Source organism: Onychostoma macrolepis, chromosome 03 (assembly GCF_012432095.1).
Source record: "Onychostoma macrolepis isolate SWU-2019 chromosome 03, ASM1243209v1, whole genome shotgun sequence".
NCBI lineage: Eukaryota > Metazoa > Chordata > Actinopteri > Cypriniformes > Cyprinidae > Onychostoma > Onychostoma macrolepis.
In genome coordinates this window covers 16,467,234-16,488,270 of record NC_081157.1, presented here as the reverse complement: position 1 = coordinate 16,488,270, position 21,037 = coordinate 16,467,234, and the positions used below count along the sequence as shown (strand labels likewise).

General features: G+C 35.8%; 1 protein-coding gene and 1 long non-coding RNA gene across 5 annotated transcripts in view; both read right to left on the bottom strand.

Annotated features, from left to right (window-relative positions):
• Nucleotides 1–2,850, bottom strand: LOC131537795 (uncharacterized). The gene is made up of 3 exons (XR_009270389.1): nucleotides 2,332–2,850; nucleotides 1,247–1,322; nucleotides 1–1,024 (listed from the first exon to the last, which is right to left on the bottom strand). It is a non-coding gene; the product is annotated as an uncharacterized LOC131537795 (long non-coding RNA).
• Nucleotides 2,851–4,391: 1,541 nt separating this feature from the next.
• Nucleotides 4,392–21,037, bottom strand: part of LOC131536037 (NACHT, LRR and PYD domains-containing protein 12-like) — a 28,410-nt gene continuing 11,764 nt past the window's right edge. For 3 of the 4 annotated variants that reach the window (XM_058768669.1, XM_058768672.1, XM_058768670.1), the window contains 6 exons: nucleotides 20,299–20,472; nucleotides 16,460–16,633; nucleotides 15,646–15,819; nucleotides 10,117–10,278; nucleotides 5,321–5,367; nucleotides 4,392–5,252 (listed from right to left, as the gene is read on the bottom strand). In XM_058768669.1, coding sequence (XP_058624652.1) covers nucleotides 4,711–5,252; nucleotides 5,321–5,367; nucleotides 10,117–10,278; nucleotides 15,646–15,819; nucleotides 16,460–16,633; nucleotides 20,299–20,472 — 1,273 coding nt within the window. In that variant the 3' untranslated portion in view covers nucleotides 4,392–4,710. The other variant, XM_058768671.1, reaches the window with a different exon arrangement.

Genomic DNA, 21,037 nt, shown 5'->3' with positions numbered 1-21,037 from the left:
CTGGGCATGACAAGGAGTCAGGGGCCCTAACAGGGTCCCTCAGCAACTGCCTCCACTTCCGCGACAGGAGTGGCAGGCGGCTGGGAATGGCCTCCGTGGCCATGACTAGAGGAGCCGCCTGCCCTCGACGAGTCTCCATGGACTCAAGACATGACTGGGTTAAAACTGCTCCTGTGGGCACAACACCACAAAAAAACGGCACTCCTGGCCGTGACGTGTGGACTGGATTCACGGGAACCCTGCTCTGGACTGGAGTCAGCGGCGGCCGGCGGGCTTGAGTCAGCCGCGGACGGTGGCGTCGCTTTTCCCAGGAACAGCGGGCTGAAGATAGCAGCAGACGGCGGCAGTGATTCTCCCGCGAACGGCGGGCTGAAGAGAGCAGCAGACTGAGACTGGAGGGGCTCACGGCCAACAGATTCGTGGCACTCGCGGCGATCCCGCGAACTCCCACACCGATTTGCTGTGGGCTATGGCGGGATGACGAGCGGCGACTTCCATGCCGTGGGACAGACAGACAAAACAGGAACAAAACAAAACTTTCAAAAACGAGGTGAATGTGCGCCGCTTACTGTTTAGGTCTGGTATTCTGTCACAACGGTGCACACAGCAGGGAGGAACAAGGAACACGCAGACGAGGAGATAAGTCAAAATAATATTCTTTAATGATGACATCAGGGCAAGGCTGACACACAGACAGGAACACCGGGGAGTAACGAGTAGACCAGACCAAAACTAACTAAACAGGCAGGAACTAAATACACATGACAATCACAGATAATTACTAAAACACCTGAACTGAATAAACTAATAATCACACAGAACAAGGACAGGAACATGACCAAATATGGCAACAAGAGGCGGGAACACATGACTCAAAGGTACTTTGAGCTCATGAAACTGCATCTTACACGTCAAATGTTTGGCAAAAAACACTCATAAGGGGTACTTTGAGGTTAAAATTATGTCATTAATTACGCTCATGTTGTGTGTTTACAGTTGTGTGGTTCTCCAATGGATCTGTACTCTGTAAAAACAAAAAAATTATATATTATATTATATTATATATATATATATATATATATAAAATAGCAATGTCAATACTAAGTCTACGTTAGAATTAGCAGCCTACATTACACCGAGCCATGTCTCATGGCAGCTCCTCACAAATTACATCTAAGAGCTAATAGTATTTGACACTAATATGGGATAAACATATATCCAATAAGAACTACTGTTAAATACTCACTTTTGAAATTCGTAGTGGTTACTTTTCTACACCAAATGTTGCCTCCTGAGCTCAGACCTAGCAATGATGGGTTACACTAATGGGAACAAAAAAAAAATACTTATAGCAGAAACGTATTCCTTGTGTCTCATACATTTCATATAATCATCATAAAGTGAGATAAAAAATAATTTAGTTCAATAAATAGCAACTTTTTTAGCTTTGTAAAACCATTTTTGTCTAAAAGTGCATGTTTTTTTTACACTGTTTAATGCACATGAATGCATTTAACCTGCAGTTACACATGCATAAATAATGTTTTGATATTTTAAACATAAAATGTTGAATACTGATATTTACAATTATTTTAAAAATGAGAAGATACTTTAAATGTGAAATTAAAACTACCAGTAGGTGGCAGCAAGTCATTTTTAATAAGCGATTCATTGCGATTGAACCGAATCATTTGATTGATTCATTCAGGAACAAAACACACAGCATGTTGCTCGGAGACACAAAACAGTGCTGTGGCTGTGTTTGGAATGTTTTTGTTGGCGAAATAGAGCAAAAACAGGCAATACTGTGTCTAAAACGCAAGTCCCTTTAATATTAACTTCTTGTTTATTGAACTGTTGTATAAAATCAATATCATATTTGTAATCATGCATACGGCACTCTTCGCGTGATACTGATTATGAAATGACATAAATGACATTTTCTGCCCCCATATCATATGTGATCATACTAAATGCATTTTAAAGACTGAATGATGCAGTGAAAAAACACACTGTAAATGCGCACGCGCACTATAGTCTAATCTTCCTCACTTAACATTAATGTATTCGTGCACTCTGTAAGTTAGGCGTGTTTTGTTTGGTTTTTGCGATATACATGATAATGTCAAATCCCACATCGTTAAAACAACAACTACAATATCATCACAGACGATATATATCGCACTTCCCTACCAAGAGATCATATACGGGCTAAATTAGGTTATAAACGCAAACATGACACCAGTGAAGGCGTGAATTCACTGTTATTCTGCAAAATACAATGCAGTACGTGAAACATGACTTAATAAATACAAAACTCAGTATACTCACCATAACTTTAATGATAGAAAATCCGTCTGTAAATGATGTTCTGTCGCCCTTCGGTATCGGCTCCGCTATCTCGCTCGCTCTCTTTGGACTCCCGCGCCAGTGTTGCCAAACCCCTCCCTCAGAAAATCTCTAGAACCACCCACAAAAGTCTCCATTTTTCACAAAAAGTCGTCAAATATGAAAAGAAAGTAAATACAGGTAAAATTGGTAAAGGAAAGTAAATATATACTTTACAATGACAGTACAATTTTATGACAGTATAAAAAATATAACAAAAGTATAAAAAATTCTGAAGTGAAATTTAGGAAATGCTTTCTTGTAACTCTGCATGACACATTTGAATCAGTAAATTCTTCCTGTGATCTGCAAGCACATGATGGAAATGATGTAAAGACACACAATGTTGGGCATTTGTTTCATGTGTCACCAAAGTGCATCCCTGTCCTGCTCAAATACAACAGATAAGAGATATTATGATTCTCCAAAAACAAAACCTTTATTCATACAAATTTATTTCAGTCAACACACTCTATTATACGGTGGCCGAGAGATCTCAACGTGCTGCAAATAGGAAAAAAAAACACCTGCATATTAAGAAAACAACTTCATCGATTTGACAACACATGCGCTGCAAATGCTCACAACACAAGAAACGCAAATACAATTCTTTATTTGTTTGTGTTGTGAGCATTTGCAGTGTGTTTCTTTATTTGTTTGTGTTGTGAGCATTTGCAGCACCTGCTGTCAAACTGATGAAGATATGTTCTTGATTTGCTGGTGCTTTTTCTATTTGCATGTGTTTTATACTGCAAAGTGCAAAATACTGCATCCCAGCACACATGACACGATGATGCACTGTCTCTCAGTATCTGGTTGACATGATTGCGCATGAATTGTGGTATAACATTTGTGTCTGTGGTTAAAACAAGATGTTCATGCACTGAGTAGTTGGTGCCCCGATGTAATCATAATTTTTCATATTTGTTCTCCGCCATCTTGAAGCTTATAATGAAATGGTGGTGCGTGTCATCATATCTGAATGGCAGGTGTACTGATGTGTGTTCTCATTGGCATGATTGAGAATAAATGTGGGAGGTCACGGGCCTACGGCAAGGTGTGGCCAAGTAAAAAAATAAAAAAATAAATCGCTATTTGTATTTAAATATAGCTAAAATAGCTCCTTGTCGCAAAAAATCAATAAAAGTCGCAGCAACAATGAGAAAGTAGCTAAATTTGGTGACAAAATCCCCAAATTGGCAACACTGTCCCGTGCACAGGAATTTGAATTCGCTACAGCAACGGTTTCTCTCAGGCGCATGTGTACACACTTTTTTTGCTGCAAAACACAGATTTTTCACTTCTGCTTGAAAGATTGGCTGAGCACGATTTATTATGTTCGGTGAATGTACAGTGGGTACGGAAAGTATTCAGACCCCCTTAAATTTTTCACTCTTTGTTATATTGCAGCCATTTGCTAAAATCATTTAAGTTTTTAACATTTTATTTTTTTTCCTCATTAATGTACACACAGCACCCCATATTGACAGAAAAACACAGAATTGTTGACATTTTTGCAGATTTATTAAAAATAATTTTATTTTTTTATTTTTTTTTGCATTACAGTTAAAAATATTTTTATTTTTATTTTCTTAAGCTAAATGTAATTTTTTGTTTCTTTTTTTTATTTTGGAGTCTAATGACTGGCAATATTCTGGACAGCTTTCATGAGATTCACAGACAGTCTCAGAGTTTAATAAATTTAATGGGAAAAAATAGCTGATAATTAATGTATTGATATTGCAGAGTATCATAAAATTTCCTTAAAATTCTAAATAATAAACAAAAAATATTATTGAACAAAAATGTATTGCATTGATTTCAAGAAAAAATGAAGGAGCTCAGTTTAATCAATTTTAATGGGAAAAATTGGTCATAAAAATTGTATAGATATTACATAATATCACAAAATCTCATCACAATTGTAAATAAGAAAAAAAAAAAAAAATATATATATATATAGAAGAAGGAGAAGGAGAAGAAGAAGGAAGAGGAGAAGGAGAAGAAGTGTGTGTGTGTGTGTGTGTGTACCTGTTTTTCTATTCTGGTGGGGACTTAAACCTGAATACACACAGACTCATGGGGACTCGTGTCACCTAAATTGAGGTCCCCACAGGTAAACAAGCTAATAAATCACACAGAATTAAGTTTTTTGAAAATCTAAAAATGCAGAAAGTTTCCTGTAAGGGGTAGGTTTAGGTGTAGGGTTGTTGTAGGACAATAGAATATACGGTCTGTACAGTAGAAAAACCATTACACCTATGGAGAGTCCCCACAAGGATGGCAAACCAGACGTGTGTGTGTGTGTGTGTGTGTCCGAGTTTAATGTTTAATGTGACACAGAGACACTGAAGAGTTTGGATAATAAAGGTTAAACCCAGCGTGTAGAGGTTGAGTGAATGTGTGTGTGAATGTGTGTAAGTGTGTGAGTGTGTGTGTGTCAGAGACGCTGTAGAAGGACAGAGAGCCGCTCGACTCGTCCAGAAACACTGCTACTCTCTTACAGGAGTCTGCAGCAGCTGATATATGAGTGAAGTTATTATTGTGACGAGCGGTGAATCTATGATCAGAGCATCTTAGACTCCAGGAGTTCACATTACATCCAAACACACAGTCAGCAATCCCTCCTTTCCTCTTGATTTCTTTATAAGACACTGATATATGAACATATCCGCTCCACTCAGTCTCCCAGAAACAGCGTCCAGTCAGACTCTCTGAACACAGAACCTGAGGACGCTCATCAAATCTGTCTGGATGATCAGGATACGACTGTCGCTCTTTCACTCGTGTCGCCTTTCTGTTCTCCTCCGACAGAACGAGTTCAGTGTTTGCTGTGTTTGGATCCAGTGTGAGATCACAGGCATCTGAACACAACACACACATTTACAACTAAACTACAAACAACTAAACTCTGTGTCTGTGTGTGACTTACATTTGTGGAGTCTTGATGTAATCATGAACTCTCCTCCATGATCCACACTAGAAAACACACACACACACGTTTGTTTTTGTGAAAAGTGGGGACATCTCATAGGTGTAATGGTTTTTATACTGTACAAACTGTATGTGCTATTGCTACACCAACCCTACACCTAACCCTACCCCTTACAGGAAACTGTGCATTTCAACTTTCCCCAAAAAAACCTCACTCTGTGTGATTTATAAGCGTTTTGAAAAGTGTGGACATGGGGTAATGTCCTGAAAAGTCACCTTCACCTTGTAATACCTGTCATACCCTTGTCATTATACAAATCTATGTCCTGATTTGTCACAAAAACACACACACACATAACAGCTGCATGAATGAATGTTAGTTGTGCAAATATGGTACAAAAAACATTTTGTGATTTGTTTTTGAGAGTCTTTATTTCTGCATTTATATCTTACAGCTTTATATCTCACACAAATCTCAAAAGGCTTCAGATAGATAGAGAGTTACTTCATTTAAACTTCATTTAGACTCGGAGCTTATTCATTTTAATGGAAAAAATAGCTCATTAAAATTTTTATAAATATAGAATAGTAAAATTCCCTCAAAATTCTAGATAATAGTCAAAAAATATTATTGAATAAATTACATATATTATATTTTCCATCAAACAAACAAACAAACAAAGAAACACTTACATTTCAAGTACCAAATGTGACCCAAAAATAAAGAAGCTCAGAACGTAATAAATTCCATTGAAAAAAAGCTCATAAAAACTGTATAAATATTGCAAAGTATCATAAGATAATTTTTTATGAGCTTTTTGTCCCATTAAATTTAATTAAGCTCTGAGCTTGTTAATTTTTGGGTCATACTTTGTACTTGAAATGTAAGTTTTTTTAATGAAAATCAATGTAATGTATTTTTGTTCAATAATATTTTTTTAATTATTATTTAGAATTTTGAGGAGATTAAGATATTATGCAATATTTTTACAATTTATATGAACTATTTTTCCATTAAAATTAATTAAGCTCTGAGCCTCTTCATTTTTAGGTCACTCTTGGTACATTAATTGTTTTTTATTATTATTATTTTTTTTTTATGGAAAATCAATGTAATGCATTTTTGTTCAATAATGTTTTTCAATTATTTAATTAATTACAATTATTATTTAATTACAATTTACAGTATATGAACAATTTATTCATTAAAATGAATTAAGCTCTGAGCCGCTTCATTTTTAGTTCACGTTTGGTACTTGAAATGTACGTTTTTTTTTTTTTTTTTTTTAGAAAAATCAAATGTAATATATTTCTCTTCAATAATATTTTTTTTTACCATTATTTAGAATTTTGAGAGGAATTTATGGTACTTTGCCATATTTATACAGTTTTTATAAGCTTTTTTTTTCATTAAAATGAAGCTCTGAGCCTCTTCATTTTTGGGTCACGCTTGGTGCATGAAATGTATGTTTTTTTTTTGTGTGTGTGTATGTGTTTTTGTTTTTTGTTTTTAAATCAATATAATTTATTTCTGTTCAATAATATTTTTGTAATTATTTTGGAGAATTTTGAGGGGACTTTATGGTACTATGCAATATTTATATAATTGATTTGAGCTATTTTTCCATTAAAATGAATTAGGTTCTGAGCTTCTTAATTTTTGGGTCACGCTTGGTACTCGAAATGTAAGTGTTTTTTTTTTGTGTTTTTTTTTAAATCAATGTAATCTCATTATTTAGAATTTTGAGGGGAATTTATGGTACTTTGCCATATTTATACTGTTTTTATGAGATATTTTCCCATTAAAATGAATTAAGCTCTGAGCCTCTTCATTTCATTTTTGGGCCAAAATTGGTACTTGAAATGTAAGGGTCTTTTTCTTTTCTTTTTTTTTTCTTTTTTTTTAAGCAAAATCAATGTCATGTATTTTTGTTCAATAATATATTGAAAACAACAACAAGAACAAAAAAAAAAAACAAACAAAAAAAAACACTTACATTTCAAGTACCAAGCCTGACCCAAAAATGAAGAGGCTCAGAGCTTAATTCATTTTAATGGAAAAAATAAGTAATGAAAATTCTATAAATATGGCATTGTATCATAAAATCTCTTCAAAATTCTAAATAATAATCAAAATATATTATTGAACAAAAATATATTAAAATGATTTCCCTGAAGAAAAGCACCAAAAAATTTAATTAAAAAAAACTTCAAGTACCAAGAGGTTTCTTCAAATATCAATAGTGTGAATATTTTACACAAACAATAGTATTTGTCTCTGTCAGAAACACAGAAAGTCTCTGACTGGAGAAACATCTTTTCTCCTCAAATACAAACTGTGTGTGTTTTGATTCAAGAGAGCAATGATACTTTTGTGCTGTCTTTTTATTTTTCTTGTTTTTATTCATTTTAATCATTTATTCATATAATCACACAATCATTTATCATCATTAGCCATTCATTGAATTTATCATTTGATTATTTTTATCATTTATATAATTTTAATTGTTTTATCATTTATTTATTCACTCACTTATTTTTATTGTGCTTCTATATAAAATATATATATATCTTGCTTATGCATGTTCATTGTTGTTCAATCTCATGATTGTGGGGTTTCATGAACTGTTTTGTATGAATAAGAGATAACGGGTCAAGGTTTATGGGATGTTGTTTTGAAGCAGTTTTGGTATAATAATACTTGTTGAATTTGTGTTCGTCACACGAAGTCTGAGCATTGAAACTTACATAACTGAGATTATTCAATAAACTCTGCTCCTTTTATCATTACTTGGTATCCTGCTTCTGCTCTTCTCTGGCTTTATCCTCCGTTAACTTCTTGTCTGACAGAAGACTGTTGATAGAGTGCCGTATGCATGATTTTGGGCACCAGACAAGACCTCCTATGTAACAGATTTTGGGTATTAGACTACTTTCCTGACGAGTTGTTCTGTTAGCAGAGAGCCGAGAGAGTTCAACGCGCTGCAACTTCAGAAAACACATGCAAATAGAAAAAAAAAACACCTGCAAATCAAGAAAACATCTTCATCAGTTTGACAGCAGGTGGTGCAAATGCTCACAACACAAACAAATAAAGAATTTTATTTGCAGTGCGTTTCTTTGTTTGGTTGTGTTTTGAGAATTTGCAGCACGTGCTGTCAAATTGATGAAGTTGTTTTCTCAATTTGCAGGTGTTTTTTTCTATTTGCAGTGCATTTCTTTAGTTGGTTGTGTTGTAGGGCTGTCAAATTGGCTGAAAAACTAAATTCGAATTTTGTACTAAAATATTATCAATATTCGAATTATATTCGAATTTAAAAGGCATAATTTCTGTTAGGGGGAAAAAAGCTTTTGGCTTCTCTCCTGAGGCCACAAGAGAGCGCATCAAGCAAAATATTACTAATGCAAGTTTCTTCAAAGGAAAAAAAACAAAGCAGGACTATCTTTGAAAAAGTGCATAATGTTTAAAATAATGTTTAAAAAACATAATTAAGTTGCTTAAACAATTAGAAACAAAAAGTATCATTTATATATGCATAGTTTAATACTAAGGACCGAAAACCAGTCACAAAGAGTACTTTTTTTTTCATTTAAAAACATGAGATGCAGTGGGATGCAGAAAAACCGCCATAAAGTCTCGAGACATGTTTTTTAAAAGTTTAACTTATATTAATTTTACATGGCTTTTCTAGACATGTAGCTCTCTTGTGCGAGACGCGAATGTAACGGTGATAGATGTCCCTATAGAAAATGCGATAAATGTGTTCTGTGTGAATGGCTTGGTTTCAGTTTTGAGGTAAACAACATCTCCGCATCGATGTTCTCTTTTTGAGCAGCGCTGCATCCAGTGGGTTCAGCTGGAAAGGCTAAAAAAAGCATTAAGATGCAGCCCATCTTGTGCACCACTGATAAGGCAGCCTGACGCACACCTAAACTTCGAATGCTACGTTTTTGTATTTGCATGTGGATTTTTATTTTAAATTTGACAAATATTCGAAATTCGAATTATTATATTTTTTTTTTGACAGCCCTATTGTGTTTTGAACATTTGCGGTGCGTGTGTTGTCTAATTTCTTATTTTTCTATTTGCAGCTCGATGAGCTCTCTTGGCCACCGTAGAAAACAGATATTTTCTGAATTATCTGGCTTGGAGGCATGATATAACTTGTGGAAGTCTATGGCTACAGCTCCACTTAGTGGCCAAAAGCTGCAAATGCATCTCCCACAGAAGCAGTGGAAGTACCATTGGCCGCAAAAACAAAACAAACAAACAAAAAACATTCTGTTTGAGTACCATCTGTATTGCAAACAAACAAAAACACCAGTACACGACACTTCTGCAGTTACATGGTTAGTTGATGTTTTCAAGAATGGGGAAGCATACATCACTTCCCAATGGCACATATTTTTATATATATACATTTTTGTTTAATGAGGGTCCAAAACGCTACTCAAATTACCACTAAACTGTGAAATTAATTAATTATGATTGTCCAAAAAGAATATATATATATATATAAAACCACATACTGCTTGTGGTTTCAGAAATTGAGCACTGTCAGTCATAATTATTACTGTTGGCCATTTGTTGTAAATTTGAGAGCTCGTAAAATCATAATACAGAAGCTGAGCTTCCATCTGGGACAAAAGCCCAATGAACTTTCAGATGTTTCCCCAATGATGCTCTCATAGACTCTCAGTAAAGCAGTGTCTGGATGAGACCCAAAAATTGTTCAAAGAGCATGAATCTTTGCTGCATAGATTATATAGTATAATTATTATTGTTAAACTTACTTGAGTTTGTCCAGATGTTTGAGTGTTTCAGAGAGCAGCTTCACTCCTGATTCTCCTGGGTGATTGTAGCTCAGATCCAGCTCTCTCAGGTGTGAGGGGTTTGAACTCAGAGCTGATGCCAGAGCAGCACAACCTTCTTCTGTCACCAAACAATGAGATAATCTACAACAACAAGTGGACTTAAAATCAGAGGATGCAAAGGATTTAAAACAAACCAAGAGATAGCTTTTTTTCTTGCATGATGAGTAAGATATCTAGCAATCATTCCATTATCAGTGATAACTAACATTATTTGTAACTTTTGTTATTATGAACAAATATTTTCAATGAGTCACCTGACTTGCCTGCTCAAGAGATATTATTTTCAGATATAACAAGTCTTTTGGGGGCTAAATTTAGCCTGTCAATTATCTTCATAAGGCCCTCTGAATGATAGTAATGAAATTAAGGTGCTGATATATGAGGGATTATTTTCAGAAATTATGGACACTTCAAAATACAGTGAATCATTATTTACAATTTTTTTACAATCGCTATGACAATTTTTCCAATACTTCTAACAATTTCCCTAAACTCTTAACACAGTTAGCACAACATCTGTCTGTGTAGGCTATACAATTAACACATTTCTTGTTGCTTTGACACAAAATGCATACAGTTTGCATGCTTGAACTTCTTTTACACACAAGCTCAATCAAGACCAAATTTTACTTCCAAATTTTCAAATGCTTTTACACTGTATGTCAGAACAGATAACATCGTGTTCTAAAACTAACTTATAGGCTAAAGTCAAAGTGAACAGCTTAAATGCGATAGTTTGAGCCCGGTTTCATGAAAGTGCGTATAAATAGTATACCAAATAAAAATGAAAACTCATGGTATTGATACGGAAAAATGGACTTTGGCGTATATATATATGATACAAACGTGTTTGGCGTGCATATAAAACGCAGTTTTCACATCCATATAATACGCATCTACCCCACAACCCTAATCCTACCCATCGATACCACAAATTTTCATTTTTATTTGGCGTACTATTTATATGCACTTTCATGAGATCGGGTTGGATATTTTAGAAGATCTGCACCAAAGACTGGTGCCAGAGAAAGGGGACGGGTGGGAGACCACTTGCCAATATATGTGATCGCATGGAACAATGTGGCATTCCACCTTTCCCAGTGCAGTCAGAGCCTGGTCTGACACCCATTCGAGAATGATGTCTCCTTTCCTTGCCCCTTACTCCCCTTTCCTCAACCCCATTGAGAAGTTTTTCTGAGCCTGGAGATGGAAGGTTTTTGACCATCGTCCACAGGGTCAAATGTCCCTCCAGGATGCAAAGGATGCTGAATGCCAAGACATCACAGCTGAACAATACCAGGAAGGATAAGGCATACCAAAAGATTCTTCCCAAGAAGCCTTGCCAGTGAAGATATCAGGTGTGATATGGATAAGAACATGTGGCCAAATGCAGAAGGCCGGGCAAATTAGATTACATTTATTTATAATTCTTCTGTGGCTTTTTCTGTTTGTATATTTTGTACTTTCACATAATAAATGACAGAATATTGCATATCTTTTTTTTCCATGCATTCTTGTTTTCTTTCTTGTTTTTCTAATGTCCTGTTGCAAATAAATCCTTTACTGCAGCAATTCTGTCTCAGTCTCTTTTTCACCCATAAACCGTTCATTCTATAAAGCTACTCTGAGATGGGTCATTCAAATTTTGTATTGAACTTCTGCAGCAATAAGACAAAATACATGCATTTACTAAACCCAAAAAGAAAAACAAACTGTAGTGTAAAACACAATCTATGATCAATGCAATATACTGTATTACTGTAAGGTCAGACCTGACACCTAAAATAATACAGTTTCTGTAATTCCATTTGATGTTAGTATTTTTATGATATTGTGCTATGATCGACTAAATGTTCCTGTTGGAAGAGAACATGTGTTAGTGTTTTGGAATAATAATTTGTTTTTGAGACATGTTTGCAGTGTTTAGGTAGATGTAGTGTATTGTGTTAGTATATTATTGTATTTTGAAAATTAGTGTTAAGTTTGCAGTGTGTGATTGTGAACATGAAATTAACCGTTTTGTCAATTGTGTGTTGTAGGTGTGTTGGTGCGTTAAGAGTTTAGGAAAATTGTTAGAAGTATTGGAAAAAATGTCATAGCGATTGTAAAATCTGTATTATTCAGATTTTTTGAATGCATTTTAAGAATACTTTCCCCATCACCTGGTTACAACACAGTAGCACGTCACCGCAGTACCACCTGACTGCAGCAGATTCATAAGCCTATGTTTAGGAGTTGATAGTCTTGCCATAGAAATGCATAATTTCAAGGTGAGGATGTGAGTATCCCCGAGTACACCATCACGTGTTGTCATCTTGAACCTATGGTAATTTCGATAGGGTGTGAATGCAGGTTCACTAATAGCAAACTAACGGTTGGAGGGACATGGTTCTGCCCGAGCCCTCAAACTGATTCATTCATTCATTCATTCATTTTTTATTTATAAAGCACATTTAAAAACAACCCAGGGTTGACCAAAGTGCTGTACAGATCAGAGTCATCGAATAAAAATACAAATTACAATCTCTCAAACAGCAAACAAAAACACTAGAATAATAAATTAGAAACCCACGCTAAGAAGATTAGTTTTAAGTTTTGATTTGAAAGAGGAAAGTGATTATACCATTCGGATCGATACCGATAGGCCATTCCAGAGTTTAGGGCATACTGTCGCAAGAGCTCGGTCTCCACAATGTTTTAACCCAGATCTACAAACAGAAAGCAATCAGAGGCTGCCTGATCTAAGTGACCTAGAAGGATTATGATACTGTAAAATGTCAGAAATATACGTTGGTGCTAGGCCGTATAATGCTTTTAAAACAAAAACAAGAATTTTAAATTCTATTCTCAGTTTTACTGACTTAGGAAACCCGTTGCCTCAAAATGATTAAGTAAATAATAATTTAAAAAAAGTTAAGTGAATTGTCAAGTTCACTTAACTTTTTTTAAATTATTATTTACTTAAAAAAAATTGAGGAAACCCGTTGCCTCAAAATGATTAAGTTAAGTTAACATGACTTTTTACAGTGTGGAAGCCAATGCAAAGAGGTTCAAATGGGAGAAATACGATCGAATTTTCTACCAAAATAGCTGCAGCATTTTGTACCATTTGAAGATGACTGATAGATGATTGATTTGCTCCATAATAGAGTGAATAGCAGTAATCAAGGCGTGAAGTAATAAATGCATGGATAACTATTTTAAAGTTCTTTAAAGAAAGAACAGATCAGCAGAGAAGGAATGATATTCCAGAACAGAAGCAAATTATCAGATTTTGATTAAAGATTACCAATAAGTGGAATAACTTGCAAGATTAATTATTCACTTTAAAACTAGCAATGTGTGTTAACAAAAAATGTTGTACATTTTAATTTCATGCGGACTTTAACATCAATGGCGGCTGGTGGAAATTTTTTTTTTTTTTAGGTAGGGCGCCACGTCCAACAATTTTGCATCCCAGTATGATTTGTCCCAAAAGGAGAAATATTAAGACTGGAAACATTTTAAAATAAAGATAAATGGTTTTTACCAAGTTCAAACTTATTTTTTTATTTTCATAAATCACAATTTATGTATACAGTGACCAAGATAACTGTGCAAGGGTTCTGTGATCAGTGTATATCATTAAAAATATCATGTGTGTGGGGAGAGGTAAATACATATGTGAGAGGGATAAAGTGTGTATATGAGCAGGTGAGAGTGTTATGTATTATTAAAAAAAGGGTTATTAAAAAAGTTGCACATTCAGTCAGCATTCATTTTATGTCATAGGAATCAGTGAACTATATATTTATTTGTGATTCTTACAACATAAAATGAATGCTGACTGAATGTGCAAATTTGTTTTTATAACACATCTCACCGACTATGTATAATCTAACAAGTCAAGGAATTTCTCTATGTAGCTTATGTATGTATGTGTACTGAATTTCAAGAACTGTTTATCTGATCATTCAGCTGTTCATTTATGATAGTTGGAACATATCTCTAATAGAACATATATATTTTGTAAAATTGTACAATTTTATTATTTTTGTAAAATAATAAATATAAAAATACCTGATGAAGCAAGTGATGTCTGTTTATTCATCTTTAAATATGTGGAGGACCTGGACACACTTCATACACAACCTCTATTTACCCTATGTATGTGTAGCCTACTGCATATGGAGAACTGTCAATCCTATCATTCAAATGTTAACAATTTATGATAAGTGGAACGCATCTTTAGAAAATTAAATGACAATTATAAATTATAAAAATGTGCTGTGACTTTTACAATAACAAAATCGAATTGTCCCCCTTCAATTTGATAAATCTAAAAGGCATTTTAGGTAGTTTAAAATCGATCGTAATAAATGTGAATTTGTCTCATTAAATAAATGAATAAGGTAAGGTGTAGAAGTTTTTATTACAATTAGCCTAATTTAATCAACCAATGCAAGTGTTTTACAGGCTGTTGTGATGATGAAATCAGCTCTGTACATTAGACATATTAAATATATTAGATTTAAGTTGTGCCATTTTAGCCTAGACATCCTATAAAGAAATAAGAAAACGTGTATTAGTAAAACGAAAGACAACATTATTTAATTTAGATCCCCGAAACGGCCAGAAATTGCTTCGACATAACGTTATTTCCGGGTTTCCTGGTACGGGGATGGGGAATCATAGGGGCATGGTTTCTGACGTAACGCTTTGATGTGGGCGTGGCTTTATTGGGTATCGGCGTGGCTTATGATGTCACACTTGGATGTGGGCGGGGTTGGATGTCCACCGCAGGATGGAGTGAGCCCTACTTGAAAAACTCTGTTGCACTGTATACAGTACATTTCAGTTTAGAGCATTTTCTATAACTACAAGTCAGGTCAATACCAAACAGGACCACAGGGAGATGCCAACAGACGACTATACCAGTCGCCTTAACATGACTGTATATAAATATATACAGATCCATTCAGAATTATTAAACAGAGCAAAACACAGCCTAACGCACACCTGTGCAATAATCATGCTGTCTAATCAGCATCTCGATATGCCACACCTGTGAGGTGGATGGAGTATCTCGGCAAAGGAGAAGTGCTCACTAACACAGATTTGCACAGATTTATGAACAATATTTGAGAGAAATAGGCCTTTTGTGTACATAGAAAAAGTCTTAGATCTTTGAGTTTAGCTCATGAAAAATGGGGGCAAAAACAAAAGTGTTGCATTTATAATTTTGTTCAGTGTATAAAACAGACATTATCTAGTAACACCCTGTTCCTTCAAATGCTGCCCCTCGTCAGGCACCACACTTAGCATTTATATTTTATAGTTTATTTTGCATTTAGGCCCTTAAATAACTCCGGATATAAACAAACATGCAAATAACAGACTAGTAAGGGTGGAACAGTGCATGACAACTGTGTGCTTCTATACTGCTATTTTACACAGACCCTTAAGTACCTCAGTATGTTGAGCTGACAGTTTGGACTCTTCAGTCCAGGGCAGAGAAGCTTCACTCTTGAATCTTGTAAGTCATTGTTACTCAGATCCAGCTCTCTCAGGGAAAAGTTTGATGATTGTAGAGCGGAAGACACAATTTCACAATGCTGATCAGTGAGAATACAGTCTGCCAATCTGAAAAAAAGAGAGGACTCTGGTTATAATGTCTGGTCTGGCAAAGACTGAGCTTCTCTGTCTTCCCTGCCACTCCGACTCTACAGCATGATTTCATCAACAATTACCCCATCAAGTTCGGTAAGAATTCTTGGTGTAATCTTTGATCTCCAGCTGACCTTCAAAGAACGCATTGCAAAAACCGTTCAAATGTGTTAGTTTGCATTGAACAACATCAGAAAGACCAAGCTCTTCCTAATAGATCATACTGCACAACTTCTTGTCAAGGCCCTTGTCATTTTTAGGCTGGAGTACTGCAATTCTCTTAAAGATTGTACTAATCTGAAAAGTGTCTGAAACTTTGTATTATGGGAACTTCATGTGTTTATTTGCCTCTTTATGATGAATCGCTTATTGTATTCCTCAATTCTAAGTCACTTTGGATAAAAACATCTGCTACATGAATAAACGTAAATGTAAATAATGCACGCTGGGGTGCTTGTGTCTCCTTTAAAATGCAGAATTTCGTCAGTTAACCAACTTTACTATAAAATTAAGGCTGGTTGACTTTTTTCCTGGATTTACATGCAGAAAAGTCCAGCAATTAAAGTGCATACAAAAGATGCAGATCAGACAGGAAGATTCTTATTGCTCAACGTACTTGAGTTTGTCCAGTCTGCAGTTTGGATGGTTGAGACTGTTAAAGAGCAGCTTCAGTCCTGATTCTCCTGGGTGATTGTAGCTCAGATCCAGCTCTCTGAGGTGTGAGGGGTTTGAACTCAGAGCTGATGCCAGAGCAGCACAACCTTCTTCTTTCATCAAACAGGCAGATAATCTACAACAACAGCAGGTTCATGTTAGTGTGTATCAGAAATAAGAGGTGTTTCCATGTTAGCAGTGGCATGGCTGCATGCACTGTGTGTACCTTGAGCACTCCAATGCCATGTTTCAGTTCAAAACGGTAAAATCAAAGATGGAATAAATCCTGTCAGTGGGTGAAAAACATGAACAAACTGAACAAAATCTTAAATTTGTTAAACAAGTTATTCAGTGGTAAACTTTTCAAAAGAATTTGGTTTGACTGTATTAGCTGTATAAGTATGGAGTTGCTTTGCTTTTTGTACTTCAAAAAATTATTACGATTGTACTTGTGTTCATATTATATTGAAAAAACACTTTTGCTGCTGTTGAGGTGGGACACGGGTAAGTTTAGGGACATGTTTGATGGTATGGGTAGGTTTAAGGGTGGGTTAAGGTGTAAAGCTGATGATACATGGGGCAAATTTTTTAGCAATTTTGCCTGGCGACCTTTTTTGAGCAATGTTGCTTGGGCACTTTCCCATTGAGAATGGGTAACAAACTTCTATCTGGATACTTTAGACCTGCCATGGGCCCTGTGTCTCACCTGGTTGCCTGTTGCCTGGCAACATTGCTCAAAAAGTTGCCCCATGTATCATCAGCCTAAGGGATGGGTCAACAGTGAATTATAAGTAAATTACAGAAATTATTTAAAGATGTAATTACATGCAGGTTTTTAAAAAAAAAGTACAATGTAAAAACATGTATGTACACAATAAGTTCATTGTATCAAATGATTAATTTAAATGTTAGTACATAGTAGTTAAGGCCACTTAACGTAAAGTGAGACCCTATCTTTATTATTATCGTTACATAGTTTGTCTTGGGGCGCACACAGAAAGCTGCCTGTCAGAATGTGAGTAGGCCTACTGAATTCTTGAGTTCTCTTTCACAGCATACTGCACTTTTATTAACTCCTCTCACGCTTTATTACTCATTTATCCATGTTTTTTAATCTCTCTAATGGGTCAATAAGTCCTGCCCCTTCATATAATCACCAACATATTGCTATATTGTCATATCACCCAGCCATAGCAAGCAGTAATGCTTAAAATTTAATAAGTACAACCGACTAGCTAGTTGATAAAACCAAAATTTAACCAAGATAAAACAAAAAAAAAACTATCAATTCTGACTGGCTAGCTCTAAAGTCCAGTACTAGTTTTAATGTTATTTTCCCCTTGCTAAGAAATATATAATTTTGATACTCAACATTTCTGAGTTACTTTACATGTAATGAATCTAAAATATATGAAAGTTTCACTTTTTGAAATAAGTTACAAGAAAAAATGAACTTTTTCACGACATTCTAATTAATTGAGATGCACTTGTATATATATATATATACAGTGAGGAAAATAAGTATTTGAACACCCTGTTATTTTGCAAGTTCTCCCACTTAGAAGTCATGGAGGGGTCTGAAATTGTCATCGTAGGTGCATGTCCACTGTGAGAGACATAATCTAAAAAAAAAAAATCCAGAAATCACAATGTATGATTTTTTAACTATTTATTTGTATGATGCAGCTGCAAATAAGTATTTGAACACCTGAGAAAATCAATGTTAATATTTGGTACAATAGCCTTTGTTTGCAATTACAGTATTTCACCAGGTTTGCACACACTGCAGGAGGGATTTTGGCCCACTCCTCCACACAGATCTTCTCTAGATCAGTCAGGTTTCTGGCCTGTCGCTGAGAAACACGGAGTTTGAGCTCCCTCCAAAGATTCTCTATTGGGTTTAGGTCTGGAGACTGGCTAGGCCACGCCAGAACCTTGATATGCTTCTTACAGAGTCACTCCTTGGTTATCCTGGCTGTGTGCTTCGGGTCATTGTCATGTTGGAAGACCCAGCCTCGACACATCTTCAATGCTCTAACTGAGGGAAGGAGGTTGTTCCCCAAAATCTCGCAATACATGGCCCCGGTCATCCTCTCCTTAATACAGTGCAGTCGCCCTGTCCCATGTGCAGAAAAACACCCCAAAGCATGATGCTACCACCCCATGCTTCACAGTAGGGATGGTGTTCTTGGGATGGTACTCATCATTCTTCTTCCTCCAAACACGTTTAGTGGAATTATGACCAAAAGTTCTATTTTGGTCTCATCTGACCACATGACTTTCTCCCATGACTCCTCTGGATCATCCAAATGGTCATTGGCAAACTTAAGTCGGGCCTGGACATGTGCTGGTTTAAGCAGGGGAACCTTCCGTGCCATGCATGATTTCAAACCATGACGTCTTAGTGTATTACCAACAGTAACCTTGGAAACGGTGGTCCCAGCTCTTTTCAGGTCATTGATCAGCTCCTCCCGTGTAGTTCTGGGCTGATTTCTCACCTTTCTTAGGATCATTGAGACCCCACGAGGTGAGATCTTGCATGGAGCCCCAGTCCGAGGGAGATTGACAGTCATGTTTAGCTTCTTCCATTTTCTAATGATTGCTCCAACAGTGGACCTTTTTCACCAAGCTGCTTGGCAATTTCCCGTAGCCCTTTCCAGCCTTGTGGAGGTGTACAATTTTGTCTCTAGTGTCTTTGGACAGCTCTTTGGTCTTGGCCATGTTAGTAGTTGGATTCTTACTGATTGTATGGGGTGGACAGGTGTCTTTATGCAGCTAACGACCTCAAACAGGTGCATCTAATTTAGGATAATAAATGGAGTGGAGGTGGACATTTTAAATGCAGACTAACAGGTCTTTGAGGGTCAGAATTCTAGCTGATAGACAGGTGTTCAAATACTTATTTGCAGCTGTATCATACAAATAAATAGTTAAAAAATCATACATTGTGATTTCTGGATTTTTTTTTTTTAGATTATGTCTCTCACAGTGGACATGCACCTACGATGACAATTTCAGACCCCTCCATGATTTCTAAGTGGGAGAACTTGCAAAATAGCAGGGTGTTCAAATACTTATTTTCCTCACTGTATATATATATTTGGTCCCCCCAATCTTCAAGACATGGTTACGGCCTTGGCTTATTTCCTGACAGGAATCATGAAAATTCACTCACCCAAATCTACTGTAGATGAACTTGTACAGCTGCAGCTCACATGAAAATGGCATGTCTGAACTAGCCAAAACAGGAAATCAACTACTTTATAAAGAGGTTGACTGGCAAAAAAGTATTTAATGTATTTTGAAAATACAAAAATACTAAGCTTAAATGTATTTAAATACAGAATACAAAATAGTATTTTGTATTTCAAATATGTATTTTAAATACATTTATCAGAAATATTGCCCATCACTGCTTATAGACAAGTCTGTGAATGTCCTTGAGTGGCCCAGCCAGAGCCTGGGCTTGAACCTAATCAGACATTTCTGGATAAATCTGAAAATGTATTTTGGCCCTCATCCAACCTGACAGAGCTGCATATGCAGATGCGCAAAGCTTCGCCTCATGGCCGAAAAGACTTGCAGCTGTAAAGGTGCATCTACAAAGTACTTAGTTAAGGGTATGAATACTTACATTAATTTTTTATTATGGAGTACAGAGTGTAGACTGATGTGAAAAAAAAATAAAATAATTTAAAGCAGCAACATAAAACATGGGGAAAAAAACGAAGGGGTATGAATACTTTCGTAAGTCACTGTATTTAATAATAACATACTGAATGATCAATGTAAAAGTCAAACCTCAGTATATTGAGTTGACAGTTTGGACTCTTCAGTCCAACCGCAAGCAGCTTCACTCCTGAATCCTGTAGGTCATTGTTACTCAGGTCCAGCTCTCTCAGGGGGGAGTTTGAAGATTGTAGAGCTGAAGACATGATTTCACAGTGCTGATCAGAGAGATAACAGCGTGACAATCTGAAAAAAAGAGAGGGGTCTGGATATAAGGCATGCTGAAGTGCTGGTTTCCCTTCCAGACTGCAAAGACTTCCTTGGTTAAATCCACGTTTATATAAAATATATTGCTTTATAGTTTCAAAATAAAGATATTACTTCATATTTTTTGAACACAGGGCCGTTCTTAGGGCAGTGCAACTGGTTCGGTCACACCGGGCCACTCGCTTGAGGGGGCCCCACAGCAAATGGACCGATTTTGTTTAATGTCATTGTACAAACTACTGTTTGTAGTTATCCTTCATGAGAATTGTGTCATTATAAGTCTATTAAAGGAAAGGGAACCTATCTATGGTGAAAGGTGATGATGCTAGATTATGTTGTGTCTTGGTATGATAGATGTCCTTCTTGAAATCAAGGATATAAAAAATAACTTTAAGAAATGCTCACATTCCTAAGCATACAACTGTTAATGGAAATGAAATTTTGTGGACAAATTACAATTATTTAGGCACTACAATTTTTTTAAATTTTGAATTAAACCAATGCTCAGTGATTAGAGGACTGATTCATAGTTTCTGCTGTACTT